The sequence below is a fragment of the Pararge aegeria genome, chromosome 14 (genome assembly GCF_905163445.1).
Source record: "Pararge aegeria chromosome 14, ilParAegt1.1, whole genome shotgun sequence".
Lineage (NCBI taxonomy): Eukaryota > Metazoa > Arthropoda > Insecta > Lepidoptera > Nymphalidae > Pararge > Pararge aegeria.
In genome coordinates this window covers 6893778-6914455 of record NC_053193.1, presented here as the reverse complement: position 1 = coordinate 6914455, position 20678 = coordinate 6893778, and the positions used below count along the sequence as shown (strand labels likewise).

Sequence of the window (20678 nt, the reverse complement as noted above, 5' to 3'; positions counted from 1 at the left end):
AGAAAATAGGTTGTAAATGTATCTGTAATACATTTTCCTTAGAGGCTGTACCTTTCCTTTTGAATAAATAATAATTGTGATAAATTTACGTAGAGTACAATCATTATTTTGATAAAATGACAAAAATACAGAGAATTTTAAGTTGTGTTTATGCTAGTGATTTATACAATAATTTCTCGCTTTTCGTCATCAGTAACTTACGTACGCTTTATAACTTTACAATGTCTATAATAAGGGGGATGATTTGAAATAGCTACAGATATTTTACTGTTTACAATGACAACCAATTTTTTTTGTAGTGTTTAGTTGTTCTTTGGCTATGAAGTAAAAGAACGATAGTGATAACTGATTACTGACTGTGACTATGTACTCTTTGGTTAGAAGATTAAAAAAGTTCGTGAATAAAAATGGTGGTCACAAGTTTATGAATTGAAAGCGATAAAAAATGAAAAAATAAATACGCACCGCTATGTGTATTTGAATTATATTTAAAATGTCTACACCAGTGTCGAATCGTAAATATGGAGCGCAAAAAATTCGACTTACAAGTGAGTACCTTTCACTGGAACTGAACTTGTGTACCGAAAACTTGGTGTGAATTTAGAATAGTATGTTTGTCACTCCCATAATAACGTGATTATTTTTGTTTTAGTACTGTGTGCGCGGAATTTAGTCCGGAGGGATTTGTTTCGTAAGTCCTTTTAGTATTTACTTTTTTTGCTAGTTATTTCAGTAGTTTGTAGGAAGCTATTGGGTAATTACATAGGAAGTCATGCAATCATACTATTATTATTTGTAAGGAATACTAAAGTAATTAAAAATATTAATCCTATCGAATATATGTTTCGTCTTTGCTAAGCGTTCGAATAATGTACAAATAATTTTGCCTTAATAGGTAATGTTATTTTAAAAACAATAATTATTGTAGTCCTTTTTCTAAATAATTAGGTAGTAAAATAGTTTGGACTAAATTACAATCAATAATTTTTATGATAATCATAATATTGAGTCCTTGTTACAGTTTTATCTATGTTTGATTAAAAATTTCAATGCCATGTCCCATATTTTTGTTACAATAATGATATGAATAAATGAATAAGTAGTTAACTAAGTATCAAATAGAAGACAGTTTCTTTGGGCAAATCCATGCAGTATTGTAAAATGATTAAAAGTTGCTTTTGACCTATCTACACATAAGTTATTTAAGACATCTACATTGGGTGGATTTTGAAGCAAGTGATAATTTAATTTCTTATAATTCACATAACTGTCAACATAACTTGGATAAGTTTGAAGGGCATGCCTCAAACTCAGCCCCTTGGAAAATTAAGTCCTAACATCTATGTATTTATTTAAAAATTAGTCTTTGTTTGCTTTTGCTTAGTGTTCTGGACAATATGGGCAATAGTATGAATACTTAACTACTTTCCTATATTTCCTATAATAATTACATAAATAAGAAAAAATTTGAGAAACCAAAATAAATTTATTAAATTCATATCAAATAATATGCTTGTTGTGTAGATTCCAAAAATATATAATTTATCTAAAAAATAACTCCAGTTTAGTGTTATTAATAAGTAATCATCTGCTTTTTGTTCTTCAACTTTGTGTCCTTTGTGTTTTGTGTCAAACAAAACAGTTCATTAAAATGGTATATACTTGAACCAGCAAATCTTACATTAAACGTCTTTTACACAAGCTATTATATAAAATATTGCTTGGAATTAATTTGTATAGAGCACTGTGGAAACCAAAATGATAGTATGTCATTGGAAAGTATGTCAGAAAGGCACTAAACCATTTCTATTCAAATTAAAACAATTTTATATTATATCAAGTGAGTTTGAATGATTGTTATACAATTTTAATGAGCTCTAATGTCATAATAAATAATTACCTCTATATTATCATATATATAAAAATGTAAACAATGAAATCATTAGTTGTGAATTTTATGAATTCTAGGTTGTTTGAAACTTGATATTTTTTGAACTCAATCTGCATATTTTTTGCATAATGTTGTATAAAATTCACCAAAAGTGGCCTAATGGGTACGATCAAGTTTAGTCCCCTACATGCACCTCTTTTTTGAGCTAACTGCTTTTTAAATTTATTTTGAACAACAATCGCTTTAACATTGTTTTGAGGCCTGCTTGTCTGAAAATACTTTATAACCCTCTCAAAGGTGTGTAAAGTGTAACAATCTGTCTTGGCCAGAGTGAATATCTATTACAGCCTAAACTCTTCTTACTCTTAGAGGATATCCCTGGCCTATAGTTGATTGGTAAAAAGTTGATGATGATGAATTTTTTGTGTAAAGCAGGAAATGTAGAAAACAAAAATGTATGCATGCTTTATAGGAGTCTTTGATGGACCTTCATGAACAAAGAAAATTTGAATTGGATAAAATGAGGTTCCTAAGACAAGTGTGATTTAAAAAAAATGTGACTGCTTTGCTTGCCTGAGATCTCTGTCAAATGCATTTTTTTTACAAATCTGCTTTGATAGTACCATGTTACCTAAGTATATGTTTGTGTTGTTTTAGTAAATTAAAGCTCTGTGGAATGTAGGCTGTTTTTTACAAAAAGCATTCTTAATTAAATATTGTGTTATGTTTAATATAATATGTATTTGACTCTCAATTTCTTATGTTCATAAGAACTGATATAACAATTTATATTCATTATTCAACAATGGTTACTAGCAAGAATTTTGTGCAATAATATTTACTTTTAATCAACTCTTCATTCCAGATATTAAGTCATGCTTATAGTATTGCAACTAAAAAATTCATTGCATTTTTTAGTTAGATATTTATACTGCACAATGTGTAAGTGCCATACTTCACTATGCCTGAGTCTGATATTATTTCCCAAACCTGTACAGAAATGCAATATTATGTAATTACAAATCAATCCATCAACTAATATTTGGGCTTACCAAGAAAATGCATATTTTTATAATGTAAACTGTTTGGTAGGTTTACCTGATCCTTTTGCAAAAATATCTGTGGACGGCAGCGGACAAGTGTACTCCACTAATGCTGTAAAAGCTACTTTGGATCCAAAATGGAACACTCATTACGACTTGTATTTAACCAAGGGAGATGGTATTACAATCAGGTATGTATTTTGATAAATAACTTCCTTGTTGGTCTAGTAATAATTAATATGCAAGTATGGTCTAGTTGTTAGCATGTCCATGTCCCAGAATCCTTTTCCTTAGATTAAATACCCTGTGCTTGCCACTGGCAAACTGTGATGTTGTAGAGGATGTATATATATTTTAATGGAATGATGAAGTGTTAGATTTTAAACAGTATGTTGGTCAGGTTATATTATCAATATAATATATTGCTGTAATCCAATTTAGCAGCACAGGCTATATTGATATTTTTTTTGTAAATTTAGATGGAAGCTTTATTAATTTTCTATCATTTATTATTTTTCTTTTTTTTTTTTTAATTATTAACAATGCTTAAGAATAAATAAAAAACACTATTAAAAATTTATAAAAAAAAAACTTCCACCCTCCGCTTGCGGGGTTTTTGAATGCCCAAGCAACCGGCGGTCAGGGCTCCAGAGTGAGAAACCTCCTCACAATACGCGCCGTTTCAAGGACTACTGCCTTCTGTATCCGACCCTTGATCCAACAACCAAGCGAAAGCTTCTTGAGATGTTGGTCGAAGCTTTTCGCGAGAAGACCATTGACTGAAACGACTATCGGAACAACAACGGTCGACTCAACATTCCACATGGCGGTAATCTCGTGAGCAAGGTCCAAGTATTTAGATACTTTTTCCTTTTCAGCTTTCACCAGATTATCGTCATGTGGAGTAGTTATGTCAACAATTATTGCACGGCGCACTGATCGATCGACTAGCACTATATCAGGTCTATTAGCTGTAATATACCTGTCAGTGATAATCGTTCGATCCCAGTAGAGCAATGCACTGCTATTTTCAAGAACTGACGCTGGGTCGTACCTATAGTAAGGCATCTCAAAATCGATAAGGCCAAACCGAAGAGCAAGTTGTTGATGAACTATCCTGGCTACTTGATTATGTCTGTGCAAGTATTCGCCGTTAGCAAGATGAGAATACCCGGAAACTATATGCCTGAGGGACTCCCCAGGACGATGACACGCTCGACATATGTCTAGAGTGCCATCTTTCATAATGTGTTTCCGGTAGTTTCTCGTCTTGATGACTTCGTCCATAATTGCACAGACAAAACCCTCGGTTTCCCCAAATAGGTCACCGAACTGTAACCAGGATACAGATGCGATTTGATCTACATCTGGTCCCGACAGGGCCTTGTAGAATCTGCCATGCAACTCCTTACTCTTCCATACCGCCACACGATCTGAGTTGCTAAGTACTTTTGGCTTGCGCCAGTTCTCTTTGCCAAAGAATAGTGGAGTAAGACCCTTATCTACTGCAACGACATCCTTACACATACCCATATTCATTCTAAGAAAATGATCTCTAAGATTGCACACCTCACGATTATGAAGGTTCTTGGCATTCAGAAGACCACGTCCTCCACACTTGCGTGGGATGTACAACCTCATTACAGAGGAACGTGGGTGATGCATACGGTAAGCCGTCAACAGTTTGCGAACTTTACAGTCCAGGGTGTCCAGTTCAGTTTGAGTCCACTTTAGAATGCCAAAAGTGTATATGAGTAAGGGCATGACCCAGCTATTAAAGGCACGCACCTTATTACCACCTGATAAAAGACTCTTTAGTACTTTTTTCAGGCGGCTAAAGAAGCGTTCCTGCACTACCTGTTTCATATGCCCTACCTCAATACCAAGTGCTTCTGACATTCCAAGCTATTTATAGGTCTCCCCTTCACGAAGTGATTTGAGAATAATAGTTTCTGAAAGAACTATATTCTCAGAGCTCACAACCCTACCTCGCTCTACATTGATTACCGCACACTTGTCTACACCAAATTCCATCCCTATGTCATTGCTAAAGGTCTGAGTTATCTTTAACAATGCCATAAGGTCTGATCGTTTTGATGCATACAGCTTGAGGTCATCCATATACAGTAAGTGAGATATGAGCTCACCACCCCTGCGAAGGCGAAATCCTAGTCCTGAGTCCATCAGCAAGTTACTGAGAGGATTAAGGGCTAGGCAAAACCATAGAGGACTCAAACTATCGCCCTGGAAAATACCCCGCCTAATTCCTATCGGTTCAGTCGATTCAGAGTTCTCAACAGCTCCTGGGTGACGAAGGACTGTCATCCACTGCCTCATGCATGACTCAAGAAAAGAGCATAGAGTTGCATCGACTTTATACAACCGAATGACTTCCATGAGCCAGGAATGAGGCACCGAATCATAGGCCTTCTTGTAATCAATCCAAGCAGCCGTGAGGTTTTTTCTGTTTCGCCGAACCTGCTGGCAAATAGCAGTATCAATGATGAGGAGTTCCTTTGTACCACGAGACCGGGACTTACATCCATTCTGAGTATTGGCCAAAATATTATTTGCATTGATATGCGTCGTTATTTTTGATGTAAGCATGTAATCGGTCGGAAGTTTTTAGGGTCGGTGGTATTTCCGGATTTGTGTAGTAGGAACGTGACACCAGTTGTCATAAATGTCGGTAACGACTTAGTGTCAATGGCATTTTGAAATTGCGCTGCCAAGACAAAATGCGCACTACGGAACCATTTTAGCCAGAAGTTGTGCAATCCGTCCGGACCTGGACAGTTCCAGTTTGATGCCAGTCGAATTGCACAACTTACGTTATCCGCCGTGATAGTAATTGGAATCATTGGTTCCACCGCTGCACACTTTTCCCTGACAACGTTCATCCAAATACCATTAGTGTGACATACAGGGGCCGACCAGATACTACGCCAGAAGTCTGACATAGCATCGGAAGTCGGTGGTTCCCCATCTGGCACACTAGCACCAGATCGTTCCCAGTTCCTATACACTTTCCGTTGGTCTCTTTGAAAAATACGATTCTGATGGTATCGGTCATAACGCTCTTTGTATCGCCTGATACGTTGTGCCCATGCATAAACTTTCTGCTTCAGGAAGTCAATGCGATCTGTAACACAGACTAAGTACTGGGACGGATGTATGTTACTCCCAGCAAAAGCCTGGCTCACAAATCGCATGACTCTAGGGCGATTATTACCCTCTCTGAAGCAGATAAGCTTAGCAATGAGAGTTCTAGCCAGTGTGATACGCCTCTTAATTCTGATCCGCCAAGCTGGAGCTTGATCCGTCCGCTGCGGAGTCGTACGTGGTTCAGGGAATTTAATACCTGCAATACGACACGCCGTAACGGCTCCGCAGAATAGAATCGAATGCGTATCACTTAGGTCCTCAGATGTTATGAGGTATTCACCTAATATCTGGTCTAGAACTCCCACTAACGCCATATTTCGTCTATGTATGGGCAACCGAGGCAGTTTTGGTCTTAAATGAAGAGGTTTATACCTATACATCAAAATCGCATCTTCCAAAGCACTCCTCAAAAGCACATCATCCTGGTCAGTACTTACTGCTAGATCGACACCATCCTGTAACTCCTCTTGGATGTTGGTTTGCACTGTTTGCTGAGGTAAGCTACGGATGGCATTTATCTGTGGTAAGGCTAAGCGCAGCCGCTCAAGTTGAGCCTCATCCAGCAGGTGACGTCGCTGGATAGCCTGCACCTGATCCGACAATCGTTGGGCAGTCACGGTCATTGTTGGTTGAAGCGCCTGAAACATAGACAGCATCCTTGATCGGTACGAAGTGAGGTTAGTTCCCCCCTCTGTCGCCCCATAGTACGCACGCATGACGCTCTCATTGATGGATTGAGACCATCTCATGCGACGCACTACACCACCGGTAACGGGAGCATTCGCGGGAGCCCGTAGCCCCTGTTGCTTCAAGCTAGCCGATGTTGAATGGTCGTCGTCCTTTTTATATTGATGTCGTCGCGTGGTGCCGCCCCTGCATGTCCTTCGTTCTGGAGGAGGCGTCACATCCCCCGCAGATGTTGGTGGGGTTTTAAATTCATCCAACGACGACGACGACGACGACGATGACTCATGTTTGGATCTCGGTTGTGCGCATCTCGTTCTGCCACCACCGCGTCTCATTTTTTTCAATCTTGTACATTATTAATTATTTTTTCTATTGTTTACTATTTCATTTCTTGTATTAAAATTGTGTAAAATATTATAATTTTGTTGTTATTTATTACTGAGAAAAAATTTGACATATTCGACGGGTGGCAGGTGACATTTTTAAAGCTTTATTATTATTATTATATTGATTTACTATGCAATCAGTGTTTTCAAAGCAATTAAAATATGAGCAACTTTTGTGGCGTAAATTGTACCTAAGAATATCAAATTAAATAATTATTCTAACATCTTATTGATTTTCAGTGTATGGAATCAGCGTAAAGTTCACAAACGACAGGGCTCTGGTTTCCTTGGCTGTGTCCGTATTCAGCCATCCACAGTGCACAAATTAAAAGATACTGGATGTGAGTATATCTTTATTTATACTTCTTGTAACATTACAATATGCCACTAATTCAACATTTCGTGCCAGTTTGTTTATTGGAGTCTGGGCAGCTTGTGACACAGTAATGACGCCCTATGTAACTTCATTTTTGTCTTGTACCTGGTATTTATTGATCTTAAATGCGGAAAACATCTTTCTGATATTCTAATGTTGGATGAGTGGTGGTCTCCACATTACTAAACTAGATTTTTTACAATAAGTTATTCCGCATTAAGTAATTAACATTAATTACAACAAAAGATTTTATTATTATTTCTATAAAACCACAGAGCTCACTACGGCCCCATGAAGGTCAACATTATGTAGGGATGTAAGGTTTTGTTAAAGAAATCATATTGTATTCTATTCTTTTCCGACAGATCAATGCCTGGAACTTTGTGAGGACAGTTCTGGAGAAACATGTGGTGTACGAGGTCAGGTCATTGTTTCCCTTCTATCTCGTGATGGTGCCCGAGGAGAACCTGCATCAGCAGCTGGGGAAGGGTCCCCACTTGCTGTAGTAGGCCCTGCCGGTGAAGTACGAACCCCAAGAGACCCTCCTATTAATTCTAATGGAACAAACCTACCATTACCACTTCATTGGGAAGAGAGGAGGTGTAATAGTGGAAGGTAAACTATTTTTAGTTCTTAACAAATTTAGTACCTTGTCTTGCAAACATATGGAATACTAATTTATTTATTATTTAAATAACATTGTCTGTGCATACAGAAAATGGCTTAAATTATAATCTATTTGGTTTTTGGTATATCTTAATCAAGTCAAAGCTTGTTTAATTTGAAATTAATAAAATCTAGTATAACAGTTGTTTGTTTTCTACCAGAGAAGTGCAAGAGAAGGGCTTAAAAAAATCACCTATTTCATCATGACACTCACTCTAATTCACTAAGAAATGAGTGTTTGTTTGTGTCCATCCACAAACAGTACCAACTTAATGTTATTAATCTTCCATAGCACCATGCTTATTTTTTTAGCATAAATTGGGACGGAGACAACTCTTTAAAATAATTTCTTTAAATAATTAATTACTTCATTTTAGGACTTATTATGTGAACCACGCGCTCCGGCAGACGCAATGGGAGCGCCCAGTCGACCCAAGCCCAGCGTCCCCTGTGCCGACCACTCCCCCCTCGACTCCATCACCCGGACCCACTAGCCCCGTAACCCCCGCCTCACCCCTCTCACCCGCATCACCCACCTCACCAGCATCCCCTGCGTCACCTGTGTCTGAGAGCGATGTCAGCCAAGCCGCTTCTATATCATTAAGGTGACTATATAACGCTTATTAGAGACTAAACTAAAACAGCACTTCTCCATACCGCTCTCGTAAAATATGTAAGTGATTGAGGAGATATTAAACCTAAGAAAGTCATCATCACATTACCCAAGAAAGGGGGGGTGCGGGTTGGGGGGGGGGGTTAGTCCAACAAGCTGGCCCAGAGCGCATTGGTGGACAAAAACCGAAGTAATTTCTACAAGTAACTTACTACAGTAACTCTGTACTGAAATATTGAATTAATCTCAGTGCTAAATGATAATGCAGTCTAAGTAGGGCTAAAACTGTTAGGGGTATGACAGTTATACAGGTACACCGCTTCTTCGCAGGACAGGTATTCTAAACCGCTTCTAAAACGCTAGCACGTCTTTGTTAGTGTGTTAATTAGCCACGGCTAAATAAGTTTTCACTTCTGTCGGAACTCCCAGAGTGCAATTTAATTTTTCTATTCCACACTAGTGGTTTTTTCTTGTCCTTCTGCATATAACATACAAATGCACAAAGGAGGTTTATAATCAAAAACATTTCTGCTCAAATTTGTTGGACATAAAACTTTACATACTATTAAATATTTTGACCCACTAGAGAGATAATGATCATAATTTTATAATCTATTCTAATATTATAAATGCGAAAGTGTTTTTGGTTGTTTGTCCTTACCTCACACCCTAACCAAGAAACCAATCAACTTGATTTTAGCATATAGCTAGTTGAATGGATGAGTCACATTGACTACTTTTAATCCCAGGAAAACAAACGGTTCCCAAATGTTTTCCAAAAAGACCGTAAAAACGCAGACAAAGAACGCGGCAACAACTAATAATTAATGTCAGATAAATAATTTCAGACCGGAACCTCAACCACAGACTGCAGTAAGAACACGACAGCCTTCCACGCCATCATCTCCTTCCAATGGAACACCCGTAATCGTAGCTGCCACGGATTTACCACCTGGATATGGTAAGAGAGTTAATAAGCATAAGCACACTAAAGATTCATATTTATTAATGAAACAAAAAATGCTTTCACCTAACAATAAATCATATAGTTAAGCTATAGCAACCAATACGAATTCTCTAGTTCTATTTACGAAGAAAGTTAGATTTTTATCAATTTGGATTTTGAATTTTTGGGAAAATCGATTGGCGCAGTGTGCAGCGGCCCTGCTTTCTGAGTCCAAGGCCTTGGGTTCGATTTCCACATCTAGTAAATGTTTGTGTGATGAACGTACATATACGTTTACATCCTCATATTCTTGACTGCTTTATCCTTAGAGTTACCTATAAACACTCTTATGCACAAGAACATAAAAAGCTATTTTAGGCGTTTTTTTATTATAAGAGATTAGCAGGACAACATTATCTATTTACGCATTTAGCCAATTCAATAATAAGAATGTAGATACATTCAAAATAATTTGAATTGTGTTATAATTTATATACACCAAACATAAATATTTAAAATAATACTTTTAATTTATGTATTAAAGTATTTACGCTGTTAAATAGTTAATAGTAGGTAAAGTTTAAGGTCCAAAAAATTTGAACAGAAAACTTTTTGATTATAAACCTCCTTCGTGCATTTGTATGTTACATGCAGAAGGACAAGAAAAAAATGACTAGTGTGGAATAGAAAAATTACAGGTTGCACTCTGGGAGTTCCGACAGAAGTGAAAACTTATTTTGGCGAGTTAGACATTTTTCAGATGTGTACTACTTTATGTTATGATTTGTATTTTATTAATTGTTAAAAACTTTAAATATTTTTTTTGTTATGAATTATATTTATAAATATTTAAATATTGTTAACAATTTCGACAACTCTTGTATCATCATCATTATCATTAAAATTATTACAATCTAAAATAGAAACTATGATATTCATGGCAACTAAAATAGGAAATAAACAATTTTGATTCGAATTCAATTTTAATATCTCGTGAATACCGGTCAATTGTACTTTTATATCTCGTTGTGCTAATATTGTGTTGATTGGACATAGTAAAATCAAATTCTCGTCTCGTAACGGTGTCGCGAGTCCAAAGATTTTAGCTCACCTAAAAATATGCTAAATGAAGTTTTCACTTCAATAACTTCACGCTAAACATGGAAAAGACAACTTTTTGAGCATTTTGTTGAAATAAATCTATTTATTCGACAGAAATGCGAACAACAGCTCAAGGGCAAGTGTACTTCTACAACAGCGTGACTGGCGCGTCCACGTGGCACGACCCGCGCGTGCCACAACACTTGAGACACTGCGCAGCCGCGGCCGGCCCGTTGCCACCCGGCTGGGAGATGAGACACGCGCCCTCAGGCCGACCCTACTTCGTAGACCACAATAATCGCACTACGCAATTCACTGACCCCCGTTTGGCACTATCAGCTCGTCTGGTAAGTTTATATTGCTCAATCCTTACATATAAACCCTGCAATTTTTTTCTGCTATTTAAAATATTTATAAAACTTGATCGAGCTCTTATTGAGTAAAGCGGCTACAAATACAGTAAAACGTGATTTTTATGTATATATCATATATAAAAGATCTGATCAAGGTTGACTTGAAATTTTGGGCAACATGGTGTTGATTCTGATTGTGTTTATAGTCAAAAAGCAAAGCTGTGATCCTTTTTGAAAAATCGTCCGGAAAAAGAGGTCAAATTTGTTTCGTTTATATTGTATTGAATGTTACTTTATTCTTTGTTCCCGAACGTTATGCCATAGGGCCCCATGATTGTAAAATACTGTTTCCCTTTCATGGCTTTTTTTTTTTTTTTAAAGTACAGTAATAATACTTTTTCTGGCGCGTTACGAAAATCAGAGGAGAGAGAATTCTTCGGGCACAGAATAAAGTTAGTCCCCAAATTAAACTAACTAATTTGAATTCGACTCCAAATTCATTATTATAATTTTATTTTATGCTTTTTTCCAGACACCACCATTAGACGTCGCACCCCCAGTGCCTGCAAGTCCACCCACCGCTACACCAGTCCCAGCCACCGCATCAATCGAACCACCAGACGCAGACGCGCTGCCGAAATACAAACGAGACTTAGCGGCCAAAGCGAGAGTCCTACGTGCGGAGCTACAGGCCTTGCAACCGCAGACTGGGCACTGTCGAATTGAGGTAAATCACAGAAATCTTAATAACAATACACTACTTACTACTTGTCGCCGAATGACGGCTCCCAGTGTCTACGCGCACGCGTTTGGAGTTATACAATTATGTTTTTCGCAATGTAGTTTACAATAAATTCGCTGATTCAAATATTTTGAAATATTCTTGTTCACGGCGACAAGGTGACGCGTTCATAGCATTTCTATTTCTTTATTATTATTACTTAACTCCATCTGTATACTACAACATTAACATATACAAAAATATAATAAAAACAGAAACATAAAGAAAGAAATAGAATACAAGAGGCGGCCTTATCGCTTAATTGTGTCTGTTTATTCAAGATTTGGTTATATCGAAGAAGAAATCTCATATCTTATGAGAAAGCCTTTTTTGAAATTGAAAAAATTGATTGCTTGGTCAGTAAATTTTTACAACTGATTTTCTACCTACGTTTACCTATTCGATCGCGGGATAGTCAACTACGATTGGTACGAAAAGAGCGCCATCTAGTGACCACATACAAGAAAATAGAAGCAGAATACAAAAGGCTGCCTTATCGCTTAGTAGCGATCTTTGCCAGGCAACCTACAACCTTTTAACTACAGCAGTATCAAATGATACATTTATATGGCTGATGTCAAACAGAATGTAAGCAATTTATGAGTCTTACTCATAAGAGAAACGTAATGGCCTGACAGTGTTATGATGTATTAAGTAAACGTATCTTCGAAATCAAATTACATATATCGCATAATTTACAAGTTTTGTATTGCGTTAAGTATGTTATAGTTGCGTTGCGATGCCTTGCGGTTATAGTCTTTGGGCGAGACAATCTACCGTTTCTAATTTGAAGTTGGTCTTACGCAGGTATCACGTAACGAAGTACTGGAAGAATCGTACCGGCTCGTGATGAAGCTACGCGGCAAGGAACTACGCAAACGACTGCTAGTCAAGTTCCGCGGCGAAGAGGGGTTGGACTACGGCGGTGTTGCGAGGGAATGGTTGCATTTACTAGGACGAGAACTATTCAACCCTCACTATGGACTATTTCAGTATGCAAGCGCTGGTGATGATAGATATGCGTTACAGATCAATTCGGACTCGGGGGTAAGTGAATGTATCAACTATTTTTTGAAGTTATACTTCTTTTGGCGCGTTAGGGAAAAATTATGAGAGTAAAATGTTTAAGATAAATAAGAAGAGTTTTTTGTGACGGACGGATACAAAAACCGACACCCTGAAGTTAGCTATAGTCAACCTTTTAGTTTTTCAAAGGTTTGACAGCACTGACATTATAATATGAATTGGACAGTGGGTCCGATACAAAATTTGCGAAAAAAGTTTTTGATATTAGGTTGGTGTTTGACAGTGAACACTTACAATTATTGTCAAAGTCTGCAGGCTCATTCCGGTTATTTAATTGATAGACTTGTACAAAAATCTCAAATTTTAATGTTCAGTGAAACTTGTTTGTCCGATAATGAGATAACTAGATAATGATTTATAATAAAACTTTCAATTTATTAAATACCTTTTTTCTATTGTTAGTGTTGTTTTTTCTAAAAACGTAGACTAAGGCGACAGATATATTTTATTAATAGAAGTATAAATTCTCAAGTTCAAGTTCTGCAGCAAAGAGAAACTGGATGATGTTGGTGTTACGAGGAAATTGTTGCTTTCTGAGTCCAAGGCTGTGGGTTCTGTTCCCACTACTGGGAAATATTGGTGTGATTAACAGGAATGTTTTTCTGTGTCAGGGTGTTTATAAGTATTTTATAATTAAATAGGTATACTTATAAAATACATGTAAACTGATTGAAGCCTTCTGCCATGCCTTCATACTACACTACCGACAAAGACGTGTAGGTCGCGTACTAAGCGATAATCGGGCCTTAATATAACTATGATATGCCTATTAGGTTAACCTGCTATCATCTTACACATACATTTACCACCAGATGAGATTGCAGTCAAGGGCTAACTTGTAGTGGAATAAAAAAGAAATTACTGTTCTGAAATTTATTTCCTGATAAATTTTTAGGTTAACCCGGAGCATCTATCGTACTTTCACTTTGCGGGCCGTATCCTGGGCGTGGCACTGTTCCACGGACATCAGTTGGATGCCGCATTTACTGCACCATTCTACAAGCAACTTTTAGGAAGACCAATCACCCTGCGAGATATAAGGGACGTTGATCCTGAGTTGCATCGGTCATTGTCTTGGATGCTGTGAGTATCTAGCTATACTTCTAAAGTAATATTTTTATGAATTAAAAGAAAATATGTAATAAAAATTGACATTTCCTCCAAGTGTAGGTAAAAACACTTATAGAAATAATAAAAAGCAATGTGTCATATCTTGTTTCCAAAAGTGTTTCAATGTAATATGGACCTTGGAAAATGTAGATCGAAACTACAATGTTTCATACTAGATGGCGATGTAAGACATATAAAAATGCATATAATACTAATTTCGGCAAAGACGGTACGAGAGCCATAGCTTAGTGGTAAAAGCGCTCAGGCCGCGGTTGCCACAGTCGCGGGTTCAAAGCCTGTCAGTTCCGTAAATTTTTATATTTATTTTTAAACAGTAATAAAAATTGTTAAAAATTCTATGCTAATATTATAAAGCTGAAGAGTTGGTTGGGTGATCGCGGTAATCTCAGCAAGTTCTGGTTCGAATTGGAAAAATCTTTATGTGCTTGATTGTCCATTTATCGAGAAAGGCTATATAACTGTACGCTACAACCAATCGCAGAGCGGAGCATCATCAGTGAAAATGTTGCAAAACTGGAAAAATAATATATATAATATGTGTGCTATGTGTAAACGGTTAAAGTTCTGCCAAATTATGACGGAATTGCTCCTCTTTAAAAAGTTAAAGGGGCTGACCTATAACAGATGCACATGTGCGCTTTTAACTAAAGACAGACAATGCATCTATATTCTACCTACATTTAGGTACTTGTTTTTATTTGTCTTTTACCATAACTCAAGAGATTGAGCGGTCTTTGATGAGTTTCATAACTGAGATACAGGTTCTTTATGATAATGGTTTTTCTCGAAAACTGCTGTATTGATATTGATGCGGTTGCATAGATATTATGTCAGAGCAGGGTGTAACATTCGTGTTATAAACCTGTAAGAAGGAACCTCGTAAATAACCGCTAAGAAGGCAACACTTAACACTCCTATCGTTTTAAATCAACACGAATGCTTCCTAAAATCATCAACCCATTACGCTAGACGTTTTAATGTTTTTGTTGTATTGGGCTTATCAATTATATGTTATTATTATTGTTTTTTCAGAGATAACAGCATAGCCGGTGTAATAGACACAACATTTTCCGTCGAATGCTCGTCTTTCGGTGCAGTACGAAGCGTGGAGTTGAGGCCGGGCGGAACCAACGAAACTGTTACCGACGCAAACAAACGCGATTACGTAAGACTGTACGTGGCGCATAGATTCACGAGGGGCGCTGAGCGCCAGTGGCTCGCTCTACAGCGGGGACTCGCAGACATCATTCCTCCACAGCTCCTCAGACCGCTCTCCCCAAGAGACCTGCAACCGCTGTTAGCCGGAAGAGCGGACCTCGACCCCGCGGATTGGCGCCGGCACACGCGGCTCAAACACGTCAATCCAGATGCTCCTATAGTCGGATGGTTCTGGGAAATAGTCGAGGAGTTCGACGCTGAAATGCGAGCAAGACTGTTACAGTTCGTCACAGGCTCCAGGCGTGTGCCACTCGCAGGTTTCCGCGCCCTACAAGGCTCCACTGGGGCAGCCGCTCCTAGACTATTCACGCTGCACTTAGTAGCCGACGCCTCCGCAGATTCTCTTCCAAAAGCGCACACGTGCTTTAATCGTCTCGATCTTCCGCCTTATCCAAGCAAAGAAAGGCTGCACGACAAACTCAAGCAGGCGGTCTTAGAAACTGCTGGGTTCGCCGTTGAATGATATTATACTATTTTTATTATTGTGTTCTATATTTGTGTTCTACGTTGTATGTACAATTCGCGGCCACTCGACATGGTAATCACGATATGAGCTCTAACGGGAAATGGGGTACGCTTCCCACACCTAAGCAACGCTTGCGCTTTTTAAGTTTAATACTGCATGAATTTACGTTCGTTAAAATTATATATAATTTGCTAACGTTGTTGTTACCAAAATTGTTCAGAGTATTATTGTTTAAATTGCCATGTCGACTAGTCGCGGACTATAGCTTTATAAATGCTGTAGTTTATTTACTACAGCTATCAAATGATACATTTGTATGGGAGATGTAAAACGGCAGGTAAGCAATTTATGAGACTGACAGATAAGAGAAACGTAATAACATGACAGAGTTATGATATGGTATTTAGTAAATGTAACTTCAAAATCAAATGGTGTCGCATAATTTACATGTTTTATATTGAATAAATGAAAGACTATTTCTTCACGTTGAATAGCTAATGTAGCCAAAATATATTAGTTAAAGTGGTTTACTTCCATTATACATTAAACTAGTGAGCTGTTGTTACCCCCTAAAGGGATAAACCTAAAGCAAATATGAGACCCTACCCAAGTAATTGTGTTGATGAATTTTTTTAGTTAACTTGAATATATAGTTTTTAAGTGACATCGGTAGAACTGTGTCATTTGCTTAAAAATAATAACCGTAATTATCTCAGGTTTCTTGGTTAGGGACTTGATCCCTGAGATTGAGATTAAACCGCTTTTGCTGTTAAGCCGAAAGGTTTTTTTTTATGTAAACTTAAAATCACCTTGACGGTAGCGAAAATATGTCATTTTGGAGGACCAAACGTCAAAATTTGACATTTCAATACAAATTTGACAGATTTACGCAGAAGGTTAAGTTCGTTTTAACATGATCAGGGTGCATAGTCTGAGTTTTTCCATCTATTCGATCGCGTGAAAGTTAACTATGATTGGTATGGGATCGAAAAAGCGGCATTTAGTGAAAATACTGTTTCGCAGTAAAACTCACTAGGGGCACTGAGGTAATAACATCTCACATTTTTTTTACGTATACTATTTATACTTCTCATCGGTATTTTGAGGTATTACAAATCATGTTATCAAATTGTAAACTATAGGTTTTATTTATAAAATGTTTTATCCATATATTTGCACCTACATGATACTTGTAGCACAATTTATTATGCTGTTCTATAAAAATCTGATCAGTAATATACTAGATAATATTAAAGTTCCATACAAAAAGATGAAATGGTTGTTTATAGTTGTTACGTGTTTCTATTATTAAATATTGCTATAAACAATATTATATGATTAACAACATACATATCATGTATGTTCCTGCTCGAATGAGATTCTGAAACTTATACTGCTCATTCGGACTTCTAAGCACTAACATACACACAGACACATTATATTATATACCAAAACAGGTAACCAATTCGTATGTGATTTTGATGACTACAAGTATATCTAGGATATTAATGATCAAAGTTAAAAATGCATTATAATATGCTCAAAAGAATATAGGATTTTCATATCTTAATAATTTTAGTTCTACGACTAAAAAGTTTTCTAAAATCATGAATCACAAAGATTTAAATATCTAGATACGCCTTCACCTTAAATAAATATCTACTCACCCAGAATCCACTCAGTAATCACAGTAAGTGATGATCGATTATTTTATTTCCGTCTAGTGTTTAGTTAAGAGATACTGACACCGATATAACCTCTCAACTTGTGCAATGACGCCTGCGTTATTTCGGTAATGAAAGCATCATCAAGATTTCCAACAACACACAATTCGAAGGAAGAATTTGAGAGTATCTTATATATGAAATCAGTTAATTCAATATCAAGGCATATCTATTTATGAAATTTTTTGATAAATTATGTTTTTACTCTAATGTTTTGTCACCTTTTGGTGTTATAGGCCTTCATAACAATCGGTTAAACTAGTTCATTTTATCTTTCATGGCATTCAAACTTATATTTAAATGTTAGTTTGTCTTCTGCTAAAACCTTTGGCTCGTTTCCCGCTTTATAATGTTGTCAGTCCTTGTAAAGTTCGTAACTGAAAAAACTGAGTCGGGTCAATCTTTTTCGCTAAATTATTCTGCAGTGGTCTTGTACTGTAAAAGTCCCGCCATAAACAGACCAAACATTAAAAAACGTGTGTTTTGGTTATATAGCGAATTGTATTTACATAAAATTAATATGAGCTTAATAATGGCGGCAGATATTAAGATATTATTTATATAAATATATATATATATATGTATATATATAAAAATAAACAATTCATATACACTCAATACCAATTGGTTATTTAAGTGGTCAATTTTGTTGGAATTAATTACCACCATGTTGGTTAATGCTTTATTTAAAAGCTTGCACCCGAAGTTAATCAATCCAATATCTTCAAATGTCATATTAAATCTAGACTAGTGCTAATCTTATCTATAGGGAATTGTATGAAAAGGATAGCACTACTAAATTCAATCTGTCATCTGTAGATTTTGGATTCATAAATTTGGGTGGTTGGACAGGTATTAATGGTAAAAGGGAGATAGTTTGTTATTTCTATTAGTATTCAGCTGTACCAAATGTTTTAAAAATAAGATAAATGCGTTTTTCGAATTCATTACAGAAAAATAAAACAATAAAATGTTGTTTAACGTTTACTGCCAAAGTAACATGAAAAAGCAAAGTAATGTAACATAATTCCGCAGCCCAGCCAAATGTGATTTACTTCTGTCCGGCCAACATAAATATCGCGTACTTCTGCATTTTGTACTGTTTAATTGAAAGCTGACAAAAAGTTTTCAAATATTTATTATTTTTCACTGAACTTTTACCGACATTAATGTCAACTTAATCATCAATACATCTTAGCTCACTGTTATGATATAATATGGTTACGATTATTTCTTCTTCTTCTATCAACGGTAAATGTATTACGAATGCGATATAAAGAGAATAATTTGCATTTTCTTTGTAAAAAACTGATTTCAGTACAAAAGCACAAGACATGGAGTGTTCTCTTAATATTAAATTTATTTGAATTTTATATTCATTGGATTTATTAGGTAATTGCTCATAAGGTGCCTTATTATTTGAAATAACAGGAATTATATTCATGTATATAAACGCTTTTACGATCTAACAAATGAGTTAATCATTTAAGATAGGTAATTATTTAAATTGATTAACATTAAGTATACAACATTTTTAAGCATAAATCATTAATGTGCGATTGTAACATAATTGTAATTTTAGGAGGTGATGATGCAAGTTAAAATACAATATTTATAACAAGGATGAGTGCCTTTTACCCGTTAGTTAACATTGAGTAAAAGTGTTCTACTATCTGGAGATGTAATTTCCAACCAGATCTATGCGCTTAGAATAATGCATTTACACCATTATCTTGAGTGATTCTTACTATCTTTTAGACACATAAAATCATTTTTAGATTGATTTGTTTTAAGGGACTTTTATAAAAACAGCAAGCGTCTTGACTTACGGCTAGGCTAAAATTTTCACTTTTATCCCAGTTGATTACACAGCGTAGAGTAACAACTTGCTTTCGTCTCTAGTATGTAGTACATTATTACTCAAAGTTAAATAAAAATATAGTGATAGCTTTAGAAATGTATGACTGTTAGCAATATAAAATTATTAACAGTAATATACTTGCATTAAAATAAACTATAATATTTTTGCACAGTTATTTTGTTTTTATTAACTTGGACTCTCCTACAGTGACGTTGATAAAATAATTAAAGCAACCAACAACGGCACATAGTTGTTGAGAGTTTCAGTTTACTGAAAATATGTTAATAAAAGTAGTGCTTGGTATGGGGAACCGGAAATATAACTATAAACATTTTTTTTTACAGCGTTTAATGTACCTACCCAAAAACAAGACTAGAAATTTTTATTTTTTTGTGTCCCGCGTGATGTCATCTGTGAATAAATAAAGCTATTGTTGCTTTCCAAATTCTTTTAAACAATGGAAATGGCTCGAAAATTATATTGGCGGTGATTAGTCCCGCATTGTACAAATACTTCTGTTACTACTTAAAATAAAATATTCTGTTATGTTCAATGAAATAAGAAAAATATACAAGGCACGACGAAATAGCAAAGAATTGTTTCTTTGCTATTTCGTCGTGCCAAGTTTCTTCTCGGAGTTACTTTTGTGAGAATCATTTAGTTTCTAGTACTATTTTTATTTTCTACAGTTTTATGTAGATAAAAGAAAATAAATCGTTGAAATAACGGCAACGTTTGCTTTGATGTGTGTAAAAAATCAACGATGACGATTAGAGATGGTCTAAAATTAATAAGCTGCTAAATTAACGCTGCTAATTTTTTTAGTGTCAACACCTGTTAAATAAATTCTGAGATAGGTGTTAAATCTATTAGTTACAAGTCACAACTCTTACGAACATAGATAAAAATAATGGCAGCGGAGCAGTGTACATGTATTCTGCACGGTGACACGGACGTAAATATATTTGTCTCCCTTTATCCCACTACTGCAGGCCGCAGCGCAGGACGACGAAACAAAGGAAAGGAAAGAACGCTATGACAATGATGTTCGTTCCGTCTCTCTCTATTGAATTGTTTTCAACTTAGCAACTGCAAAGTGCAAACTGTTAATTTTCTGTTCACTGTTCAGTCAGACAGATTGTTATTTAGTCGAGTTGATTTAACTAACTTCTAACTGTTGGAAT

The 20678-nt window shown here is 36.1% G+C and overlaps 1 protein-coding gene across 1 annotated transcript; it reads left to right on the top strand.

Annotated features, from left to right (window-relative positions):
- Nucleotides 1-402: 402 nt before the first annotated feature.
- On the top strand, nucleotides 403-19667 carry LOC120629179 (E3 ubiquitin-protein ligase SMURF1). Its single transcript, XM_039898016.1, has 12 exons — nucleotides 403-548; nucleotides 653-691; nucleotides 2984-3125; nucleotides 7413-7513; nucleotides 7914-8163; nucleotides 8592-8819; nucleotides 9676-9788; nucleotides 10989-11221; nucleotides 11760-11954; nucleotides 12816-13055; nucleotides 13990-14177; nucleotides 15258-19667. The coding sequence occupies exons 1-12, from the start codon at nucleotides 494-496 to the stop codon at nucleotides 15904-15906; spliced, it is 2433 nt and encodes an 810-aa protein (XP_039753950.1). The 5' UTR covers nucleotides 403-493; the 3' UTR covers nucleotides 15907-19667.
- Nucleotides 19668-20678: the final 1011 nt, after the last annotated feature.

Excerpts from the sequence above, each read along its gene's own strand:
- LOC120629179 (XM_039898016.1), top strand. The coding sequence starts at position 494 with ATGTCTACACCAGTGTCGAATCGTAAATATGGAGCGCAAAAAATTCGA. Across the intron at positions 13,056-13,989 it reads AGATCAATTCGGACTCGGGG|GTTAACCCGGAGCATCTATC; the intron begins GTAAGTGAATGT and ends ATAAATTTTTAG. Across the intron at positions 14,178-15,257 it reads CGGTCATTGTCTTGGATGCT|AGATAACAGCATAGCCGGTG; the intron begins GTGAGTATCTAG and ends TTGTTTTTTCAG.